Consider the following 12019-nt stretch of genomic DNA (forward strand, 5'->3'; position numbering starts at 1 on the left):
CGTCATTAACTACTTCTTCATAAAAATCAGATCAAAAGCTCACTTCTTTCGAAGAAGTAATTTATTTGCAATACAACGGAACATTGGTGAATGATTTCAATTATTGCCCAGAATCATTCCTGTACTGAAAATGTACCTCTATAATTTTTATTCACATGATATGCTTTTACTAAGGGCTCTTGGTAAAGATTAAACTTCTACAGACCAAGTTGAGTGGGTATGGAATTAGCTATGACATACAGTGAAACTGGCCTGTTCTGTGCTTGAGAAGAAGAGGTCATCGCTCCCAGGAGTCTAAGTGTCATTATCCCCTCCCACCCAAGTCATTTGCAATTCCTCATTCCCAAGATACACCAACAACCCAACCTCACTATTTGATGTCATCTCCATGGCAGCCTCAGTAGTCAGTCAAAATTGTGCTGACCTATTTCCCAAAGGTCAGCTATTGCTGCTGACTGCCCAGCAAGCAACAGTGGATGTGAAACATTCCAGTCTTTTATAAGGGAGTAAACTCTAACAATAGTTAGATAATGATTTCTTAGAACATTTCTCTCTCAAACCTGCATTTTTTGGCAAGTTCTGAATTCACACCCACTTAATACAATGAAATTAGTTCAATCCAATTTTATGCAATTGCTCATTTGAAATGTTTCACTAAACTCAACACACACTAGATGTGATTTTAAAGATTAAAAAAAGTAATTATTGGAAGTAATAGATAGCATAAAAGATATCCTGGACACTATCAGTACACAAGTGCAATATACAATTTATAGATATAGAGTTTATATATTATTGTTTGCAAAGAACTGGTAGAAATACAAGTTTACAAAATGTTCAGAAACATTCATATATGAGTCACAACTGTCTTCTTTCTTTTGGTATGTTTACATACAGTTCAGTCATATCAACATGTGATTTTAATTAGTCATACAATAATGTATATTGAAAGACGCGATTTGAATAGACTGAAAGAAGATAAAATATCACAATCTAAAGTATCTCAAAAAGCTTCTCTGCAAAATTAGCCCAAAAAGTCTCCGCTTGCTTCAGTATTCATGTGAGCAATTGCAAATCAGTTGACATAAGACTGCTCAGCTGGACACTTGCTTACCAAATGAACAATCTTCAGCCATCCTGCTTTTCTGTCTTGTCTTTAAGAATGAGTGATGAGAAATGTACCCTATTGTCAGCTCCTGAATCTTGTCTTGTCGATAGCTTTTCAGCTTGTTCAGGAGCTGAACTGCAAGAGTTTACTTCACAACAATGTCAACATCGATTTGTGCACAGCTCCAGCTTGTGCGAACTAACCCACTCCACGAGTCGCACCTGCAAATCAGTGCAATACAGTCTCAGTCACAGCAGAAATCACTGAGATCAGCTACTTCAAACTTTCTCAATACAAGCAAATCGAAGCAGGAGAGGGAAAGCTGGTAAACAATTAATAACTGCAGCAGTTAGCTTTGTGCCATCCTTTTAGCGACTATATCAGGGTCAATGTAAAGTACTCTCCAAAGACAAGGAGCTGTCACAATGTAGGGGCCCTTGGTTCACCAGTAAATGCAGAAAGGGCAGCACAAATCAGCTCACGTGATACTGTATAACCACCCAAGGACGTCAACCTTCTACAATCCACAAGCTGTGCTGGATATTCACATGGCAACACTGATAGAGTTACTATATTTACACAGGACTTCCTGGCTCTGTACAGCACTGCAGACTGTCCAAAGCATAAAGGAAAAGTGAGGGTGGTCTTGTAACAGCCAACTCTGTTAAATCTTATATAATATTTGTATTTTTTTCAAATAAGCATATGCATCTAAATTAACTTTTCTCAGGCACTCTAATTTCTTTGTTTCTCTAATATAGAACTGAAAGCCTGACACTGTGAGATGTTGAGACAAACACCTCTTATGGCAATGACATTGGAACAGCAAGTTTCACTCTGTACCTGCCCTGGACGTGATTGATGGGACCAAGGAGGAGCTTTCCTCTGAACCAAGCCTATGCTGCGGCTTATCTGGGCAATCTACACTGAGATTTACTCAGTCTATTGCATGATAAATTAATTTGTTCTGCTCAGATTTTAACTCACGTCAAGTATTGTTCATCCATTATTCTGAATTCCACTGGCTCCCTTCTCAACAATTTTTAAAACTTTTCCATTTTGCAATCCATTAACAGCCTTGTCTCTCACCATCTCCATGATTCCCTCTATTTCTACAATCTTCAGCGTTTGTGGTAACTCCAAGTCTGGGTCCTTGCAATGATCCATTTTCATTGCTTCACCCACTGGTTCTATGCTCCTGTATTAAAGTTGGCCCTTAAAGCATTCAGAGTCAGAATCAGGCTTATTACCACTGACATATCTCATAAATTTATTGTTTTATGGCAGCAGTATGATGCAAGACATCCTGTCCTGCTGAAGGGTTTCGGCCCAAAATGTCGACTGTACTCTTTTCCATAGATGCTGCCTGGCCTGCTGAATTCCTCCAGCATTTTGTGTGTGTTGATAAAATATTATAAGTTATGAGATAAATAAATAAATAGTGCAAATGGCAAATATTGAGGTAGTGTTCGTGGACTGTTCAAAATCTGATGGGGAAGATGAAGACGGTGTTCTTAAAATGTTGAGTATGGGTCTTCACTAACGTTCAACTTTTTAAGCACATAGCTTTGGTTCTGGCATGCTTCAAAGCAGCAACCATCAAACCAATCCCCAAGGCTTCAGCGGCAACTTGTTTTAAAGACTACACACCAGTGGCACTCACTCCCTTAGTTCCCAAGTGCTTGGAAAAACTGGTCATGTCCCACATCAAGGACAAAATCCCAGCTACCTTGGATTAGCACCAGTTTGCCTACAAGGTGAATGGATCAACTGAAGACACCATTTCTATCACTCTACATACTGTCTTGAAACAACTGTTCATTGCAAGTTCACAGCTTCCTGAAAGTGACCACACAGGTCAATAAGATGGTTAAGAAACCTTATGGAATGCTTGCTTTTATTAGTCAAACATTGAGTTCAAAAGTCAGGAGGTTATGTTGCAACTTTATAAAACTCTGGTTAGGCCACATCTGGAGTATTGCATACAGTTCTGGTTGTCCCACTATAGGAAGGATGTTGAGACTTTGGAGGAAGAGGATATGGACACGGTGTACATAGGAGGGATTAGCATTTGGGTGTTTTTAAACTTGCTTTCTAGCTGGTTTGGCACTGCATTGTGGGCTGAATGGCCTGTTTCTGTGCTGTATTCTTCTATGTCTTAAACTGGTGCCCAAAGACACTTACGTAAGGATGCTTTTCATTGATTACAACTCAGCCTTGAACAAAACACTACTGATCAGAGAATTGGTGACATTCTTACGCTCTCGCTAATTATACTCAATTCAGAAAGCCTCTCTGCTGTTTATATATCATTTGAGATACAGTAATATTCACATGTCTGAAGGATACACATAAATATCTAAACTCCACAATCTAGCTCTCAGCACATGAACTTGTGATTGGACCCTGGACTTCCTTACTAATCACACCCAGATGGTGAAACTAGGCAAGTGTACATCAACCCCACCTTCCACCGAACCCTGAACACCAGTGCCTAACAGGGGTGTATACTGAGCCCACTTCTCTACTCACTTTTCACCTATGACTACAAACTCAATCATTAAATTTGCAGACAGCACAACATCAGAAGACAAAAGAAATGATAATTGACTTCAGGAAGGCAAGAGGTCCCGAACAAATCCCACTATTCATAAATGGTGAGGTAGTGAAAAGGTCCTCCAGTTTCAAGTTTTTGGATACGAACATCACCAAGAAGCCCTCTTGGTCCATCAACACAACATCAATAGAGAATAGAGATGAGAAGAATTTCTTCAGCCAGAGGGTGCTGAATCTGTGGAATTCATTGCCGCAGCTGTGGAAGCCAAGAGATTGAATATATTTAAAGTGGAGGTTGATAGGTTATTGATTAATAAGGCATCAAAGGTTACAGGGAGAAGGCAGGAGAATAGGGTTGAGAGGGAAAGTAAATTAGCTATGAGCGAATGGTGGAGCAGGCTCGATGGGCTGAATGGCCTAATTCTGGGTCTATGTCTTCTGGTTAACTTTGATACCCCTTGCACACAACCTTTCAAACTTTTTTTATATGGTTATTTTAGTATTTTTCCTCACCTTTTCTTGTTCTTTATACCAATATGAGGAACAGTATTAAATACTACATTTTATGTACTTCTGCTTTTGCTCTTTTCATTATACATCGAGAAGGAAAGCTCTTTTGGTGAAGTAGAGAGATTGCTTACTTCCCTTAGGGGCATAAATTATTCCTGTATCACAGAATGGTATTTTCTGCTCACCTCTACTCAGCTTCCCCCAAAACTAGTTAGATTTAAGATAAATGAAGCAAATGAGTTGAATATTATTTCACACTTCTTCCTTTCAACCCACCATAATGAACTCCACATTATCATTGCTGCTAAATGCATAACACATTGCTAAATTTACTATGGCTATTCCTTGTGGTTCTAGGATATACTGGTACATAAAACTATATTGAATACACTCAAGAAAGTTACCATCTTTCTGATACAAAGTAATTTGTTCATCTTAAATAAAAGTAAAAATTCCCAGCTAAAATACTTTGTCTTTGTTGCGTCCTCAACTATATTGAATATTCAGTATACTTGTCAAAGTGTCCCACTTAATTGGACTCCATTCACAGCTCTAAACATTATTCACTTCCTTCACCACATCATTGCCTTTTCCAGAATACATTGTAATTACTCGTCAAAGCCCCTCTGACAGCACCTTACAGCTCTTAATGTTTAGCACCAAGGAAAGGGCAGCAGACACATGGGAACACCAGCATCTACAAACTCCCCTTCAATTAACTTGGCATTTTGGTCTGTTCTTTGTCACTGGTTCCAAGCTCTGTGACTACACACCCAACAGCTCGACAGTAGAATGACTGCAGCAGCTTTAAGAGAGTGGTGAATTACCATCATTACAGACTATAAGGGATGGGTAATAAACCCCAGCCTTGCTAGTAATGTGTATATCCTGAAATAAGTATCTTGTGATTTTCCTCCTTTTAGCTGCGGGCTTAACAATTTTGCATCATTTCGTTTTTCCTGGAGTGCTTAAATACAATCACAGCTGTTTTGTGACAAGCATGGCAGACAATGTGTATAGCACGGCTCACAAAAATACACCTAGATTACTTAATTAGCTGTTGTTGAGGTTGAAACATGAACCAGAATGAACAGTCAATTCTTTTCAAATAGACCCTTGGGACCTTTTACATCCATGCGAACAAATTATAATATCACCAGTGACTGTACGGCACTGAATCAGCAAACTAGATCATGTATCTGTATTATAAGTAATTTACTGATACAGAGGCAATCGAGATGTACTGTGCAGGTCAATCAGCAAAAAAAAGTGACAAGCTGTGATGAAACTTTTGGGTCTGTCTTCCCAACGTGAAATATAGTCATGTTCTTACATCATCATCACTGCAAAATTATTTGCTACATAGCTTTTACCACTTATAGTTCAATCAAATTATGGGATACAAGGAGCTTATGGATTTGACCAAGATTATCCTCTGACAAAGATCCAGAATAAATTGAAATCAGAGTCCTTAACATTTACAGGTTAGGGACATTCCTTCAAAACTAACATTTGCCCATATAGAAATACAAGAGACTGCAGGTGCTGGAATCTGAAGCAACTCAGTGGGTTGAGCAGCATCAATGAGAAGGGTGGGGTGGTGGGTTACTGCTTGAACAGCTGTACTCCCCCACCAGATTACTTGCTATCCAACACACACAAAATGCTGGAGGACACAATCAGCCAGGCAACATCTATGGAAAAGAATCAACAGTCAACGTTTCAGGGCGAGTCTCTTCTTCAGAAGCAGAAAGGAGGGTGGAAAAGCTAGAATTAGGAGGTGGGAGGAGGAGGAGGAGGAAGAGTACAAGCAAGTAGGTGATAGGTGGTCAGGTGAGGGAGGAATATAAGTAGATGGGGCAGGGAGGATGAAGTGAGGAGCTGGGAGGTGATAGATGGAAAAGGTAAAGGACTGAAGAGGGAGGAATCTGATAGAGGAGAGAGAGGACCATGGGAGAAAGGGAAGGAAGAGGAGCACCAAGTGAGCTGATAGGCAGGTGAGAAGAGAAGTGGTTAAGAGGAGAGTCAGAATAGAGAATGAAAAATGAGAGAAGGGGGAGGGGGGAGAAATTACCAGAGATAAGAGAAATCGATGTTCATGCTATCAGGATGGAGGCTACCCCAGACAGAATATGAGGTGTTAATCCTTCAATCTCAGAGTGGTCTAATCTATCTAAATAAAAGTTAGCTTAGTTTCTTCAAAATAATAACACAGCCCATCATCCAGGAACTCTTCACATTACTGGGCTTAGACAAAAGTTTCTTGCATCTGTTTCAATATTGTATATGAATGCCTAGTCCATAGATCAAGCTTTTTACTGCATGTTCAATATGAAAGCATTTTGTAGTTTTCATTAGTGGTGATACAGCTGACAGGTAGCTCAAAGTTCCCTGAACATGGCTTTCCTGGTGGCTCAGTTACTCACTACTTGGCTCAGTATTGGAATAGACTAACTGTGAAGGTCAGAGGTTCAGTTCAAAGTTAGGTAGTGTTAGCTAGGACTGTAAATGGGACACTATGATTTCCTTTTGCATGCCTGAGCTCTGGAAAGCAGAAAATACACTTAGACTCCTATTACTTTTCACTGTTCAAAGGCTGTAGTTTAACTGGCAGGGGGTATTAGTAGGTGAAGGTGATACAGGATGGGAAGAGGAAAGGAAAGATCAAATTGGTTTATAAATTATTTTCTCCATTGTTCAATAGTCTAGAAATCAGCTGATGTCCACACAGGCATGGAACAGTGCTTCTGAGGTGACAAAAAACAAAATAAAGCACAGCATGCAGCTTGGCTATGTTTCCAACCAAGATTACAGGGGAAGGCAACAGTATCCATCCACAAAGATTTATGGCTGAGTCACCACATTATGAAATAGCCAATGGCACAAATGGTCATTATGACCTATTGATCCGAATTGCACTTAAAACATTGTTAGGCATCCAACAAATTAGAACTGTTAAATAATTAAATCAATGCCAGCAAACAGAGTGGTTCAGCTGTTCAAAATGCTTCTAACGGGTCACCCTTTCAATTGATAATCTAGAAGAGCTCCATCAGTGTTAAATCAGAACAGAAATACTGCTGCCTGCAATACATGCTTGGAAGAACGATATACAGAAGAGAAGTTGTCATACAATTTTTGAATTTTCCTGATGTTCCAGGATGGAATTAAAATAATCAGGAATAAAAAGCAAAATGCTGACTTCAGTGTCAATGCAGACTTCATATTTTTTGTTTAAAAGACAAATACAAGAAAAATAACAAAGAAAAATTTATTTAAAACCCTCTAAGATTGATTTAGTTTTTAAGGAATGGGACAGATTGGGTTTTAAATGTTTTTGGGATCTGTTCATTGGAGGAAACCTTTGTTCATTTGAGCAATTGTTGGCTAAATATAGTTTATCCAAAACTCACTTTTTCAGATATTTACAAATTAGAGACTTTCTCAGATCTTAATTATGTACATTCCCTATAAGCTCAGATAAGAACTTAATAGACGTAATTTTTAGTCTGACACCTTTTCATAATAGTTCAATATCTAAGATTTATGGTATATTACTGGAGATGAGGAATGTTCCTTTAGACACAATTAAGAATCTTTGGGACCACGATTTACAGACATCGTTATCTGAAGAATTTTGGAATGAAATTTTTAAACTGGTTAATACCTTCATCGCTATGTGCTCGTCATTCCCTCATACAATTTAAGGTGGTACACAGAGCTCATATGACTAAGGATAAGCTATCTTGTTTTTATTCAGATATATCTCCCTACTGTGACAGATGTAATAATGGAGAAGCCTCATTAATTCATATGTTTTGGTCCTCCCCGAATCTTGAAAAATATTGGAAGGAAGTTTCTCAAACTTTTTCCTTACTTTTTGAAGTCAATTTTAAGCCTAACCCTTTGACAGCCCTTTTTGGTATTGTTGCAGGACAAGATATTAAGTTGAAAGCATCTGATTTACATATTTTGGCCTTTAGCTCTCTTATAGCTAGGAGGACGCTTTTGTTTAAACGGAAAGATGTTCCTCCTCCTACTCATGCTCAATGGTTATGTGACGTTATGTCATGCTTAGATTTAGAGAAGATTCGTAGTTCAATTTCTGAATCTCATCAAGACTTTCAAACATTGTGGAGAACTTTTCTGAATTATTTTCAAAACCTTCAATTTGTTATTTAAACTCAGATGCTGGCTATTATTAATTTTTATTATATAAGGTATTTACCTTCTTATGAACAGCTTCAGTCTTGGCAGGGATCAGATTTTTTTCCTTTTGTAATAAATTAGTATAGTTTAATATAACTATTGATTAACTTATATGAATACGGGGTAATGTAATTGTTATTATGAACAGATATAATGTAACTGGTGGTTTTTAAAAACCTTTTCTGACCTCTTATATACACTTTCTTATTCTCTGTATTCCTCTATGCAGAAACTAATAAAAATATTGATAAATACAAAGCTCACAAAGTCTTCAGGGTCTGAAAAATAATGAGCTAGGTTTGGATCTGGCGAGGTATGGTTTTATTTAATCAGAAAATGTATTTCAGATGTCCCAAAGTGACAGAGTGGAGGACAGCTGACTAGAAAGAAGTTACTTTGTGTTATTTGGCAATGCTTTTCTAAGTACAGTACAAGAAAGTACTGCCCTCAACTACAGAAGATACAGGATTGTTTCATGGAGAACTAAGAGCTGTTTACGTGTATGACTCTGATTTGTGGGGCAACAATTAAAATGGAGGTGGGAGATGCTGCATGAGAAAAATGTTAATTGGTATCTATAACCAACTGTAGCTATTATTTACTGTGTAGAACTGCTAACACAATTTCAAGCTCTTTTGAATTCTATTTTTAGAATCGTATTGAAGAAGAAATGCATACTGCCCAGTGCCTAACTGTAAAAATAAAACAGGCAATAGTTTTCTTTCTGGAAATAGTATTGTGGCCTTTGTCCTTTGCTAACTGGATTGCCAGTCTAGGTTTTGTGCCATGTTACTAATAGTAAAGTGGAGACGCTGTAAGCTTGTACCATACAATTTCATTTTGAATCACAAGTTTCATAATCATTAAATATAAAAATCAAAAGCAATTCTGATTTATTTTATTAAAATTTACTACCTATTAAATACAGAGGAGTTGATTTTCAAAAATTTGAAAAATGATTGTAATTTTTCCCCTTGGAAAGTAAAAGGTTCCTCATGGGCAATGTTCTTCTGTGTGCTTTCTTCAAATAAATTAATAGACGTTGCCCAGATCCATCTCTTACTCACTTTCTTTTCAGACTCTCTGACGTGTCACATAATTCACATAAAATTCCTAAGCTGAGGGATACAGCTGAGAGCTATATTTTACGAGCCATTTTCTTGTTATTTTGAAATGAGCAAATGTTTTGCTTCTAGAAATGTGCTGACAAATGCTCCTATGAAATTATGCCTATAAATTCCAGTTACCTTCTTTTAATAGAATTCTCTCCATTTTATAACCACTTATTCCAGCAAGTCTCACAAATTGCGTCTCACCCATAGCGTTTCTGGCCCACGTAGAATATTTTCCACCCGTACACAGTGATTTGGTGAGCAGTGCCAAAAAACTTAAGGCCAGCTATGCAAAGAGGTCAAAAGCCAAGTTTTATTCAGTGTATAATTTCCACCAGTGAGAAGACATGAGTCAGAACAGTTTCCATTTGCCTGAATGAATACAATTCTAGTAACACGAGAAACTTAAAATCATCCAGGACATTAATCTCCCACTCCACCATCTACAGATCAGGCAGTACCAACAGCGCCAAATATTCAATAGGACCAGGTGACTCTCATCTTCACAAAGAACAAAGAGTAGTTGAAGGAATATTACAACAGAAAGTTTCCTTCACATCACACGCCATTTTGTTCCTTCTTCACTGCTGGTCAAAGTTCTGAAATTGCTCATCTGATGGTACTCTGGGAATACTGTGAACAGCAGTTCCCAAGAGACTAGAATGTCAATCAGTACTAATGATCAAGTTACAGTGTATGCCTCTATGGATGCTTATGCTCCAAGTAACATTCCTCTCTCTCTTTAATGGACAAAGTCCAAACAGTAAATATAAATGCCAAGATCCATTTGACAATTTGAAAAGCTACTGAATGATAATATGGTGCATTGAGTTCAAATTGTATCGTGTATAGAATGCCAAAATCCCAAGGAAAAGAATCAGAAACTTAAAGGCATTGTGAGAAAATTATTAGAGCTTGCTGATAAAACATATCAAATGAAATAAATGAGTTAAGCCAAGGGTTTATCATAAGCAGTGCTGCAATTAAAACATGATGTATTGTGAAATGTCTCAAACACTTCACAACCTGCTGTCGTAAGTGCAAGCTGTATCTTGTCACTTCAAAAGAAATCCAGCAAAGTGGGATCAGAGAACAAATTTGAAAGTCAAAGTACCTTCCAGTAAAGTAAATAGAAAGACATTGACATTATTCATAATATAATAACATCAAACACATTTTGTACCAAACAAATTCTTATCTCTTCATTTTCCTTGTAGTATGGTTTAAGGACTATGATTATTTGGTGCTCCCCTCCATTACGGACCACTGACTGTACATCCCATGTTTTGAGTATTATCTACCTATTTATTTATTGTTTCTGTATTTGCACATTAATTGTTTGTTAGTCTATATGTGTACATCGTTCGTTGAATCTACTGTATTCCTTTGTTTTACTGTAGATCCTGCAATAAAATGAATCTCAGGGTAGCATATAAGCCAGCTGGCAGCGTAGTGGCATCAGCACTGGACTCAAAGTGAAAGGTCCCGGCTTTGAATCCGGCCAGCTCCCAGGCACGCTTTCATCCGTGCTGGGTGGAGGATTGAGCCAGCAACTCGGCTTCGTAAAAAGGAGACAAAATGTGAAAGTAATAGCAAGGCTACTGCCCAATGTGCCACAAGCCACAGAGAGGAATAACAACAGGGTAGCAGAATCAGAATCAGGTTTATTATCACCAGCATGTGACATGGAATTTGTTAACTTAACAGCAGCTCAATGCAATACATAATCTGGCAGAGAGAGAGAAAAAGATAATAAATAAAATAAATCAATTACATAAATTGAATAGATTTTAAAAACAGAAATACTGTATGTTTAAAAAGTGAGGTAGTGTCCAAAGATTCAATGTCCATTTAGGAATTGGGTGGCAGAGGGGAAGAAGCTGTTCCTGAATTTCTGAGTGTGTGCCTTCAGGCTTCTGTATCTTCTACCTGATGGTAACAGTGAGAAAAGGGTATGCCCTGGGTGCTGGAGGTCTTTAATAATGGACACTGCCTTTCTGAGACACTGCTCCCTGAAGATGTCCTGGGTACTTTGTAGGCTAGTACCCAAGATGGAGCTGACTAGATTTAGAACCTTCTGCAGCTTCTTTCGGTCCTATGCAGTAGCCCCTCCATACCAGACAGTGATGCAGCCTGTCAGAATGCTCTCCATGGTACAACTATAGAAGTTTTTGAGTGTATTTGTTGAAATAGCAAATCTCTTCAAGCTCCTAATGAAGTATAACCACTGTCTTGCCTTCTTTATAACTACATCAATATGTTGGAACCAGGTGAGATCCTCAGAGATCTTGACACCCAGGAACTTGAAGCTGCTCACTCTCTCCACTTCTGATTCCTCTATGAGGATTGGTATGTGTTCCTTCGTCTTACCCTTCCTGAAGTTCACAATCAGCTCTTTCGTCTTACTGATGTTGAGTGCCAGGTTGTTGCTGCGGCATCATCCCACTAGTTGGCATATCTCACTCCAGTACACCCTCTCGTCACCATCTGAGATTCTACCAAAAATGGTTCTATCGTCCCCAAA

General features: G+C 38.2%; 1 protein-coding gene across 3 annotated transcripts in view; it reads right to left on the reverse strand.

Moving 5' to 3' along the window:
* LOC140740207 (cAMP-dependent protein kinase catalytic subunit alpha-like) overlaps positions 1–12019 on the reverse strand; it is a 204292-nt gene that overhangs the window by 101143 nt on the left and 91130 nt on the right. Inside the window, exon 1 of one of the 3 annotated variants that reach the window (XM_073069250.1) lies at positions 1115–1550. The exons of the other annotated variants lie outside the window; for them this stretch is intronic. Within the exon in view, the coding sequence (XP_072925351.1) occupies positions 1115–1136 (22 nt within the window). The 5' untranslated portion in view covers positions 1137–1550. Of the gene's footprint in view, positions 1–1114; positions 1551–12019 lie in introns of those variants that run through there. 3 annotated transcript variants of the gene reach the window in all.

The sequence above is a fragment of the Hemitrygon akajei genome, chromosome 16, assembly GCF_048418815.1.
Source record: "Hemitrygon akajei chromosome 16, sHemAka1.3, whole genome shotgun sequence".
Classification (NCBI taxonomy): Eukaryota; Metazoa; Chordata; class Chondrichthyes; order Myliobatiformes; family Dasyatidae; genus Hemitrygon; species Hemitrygon akajei.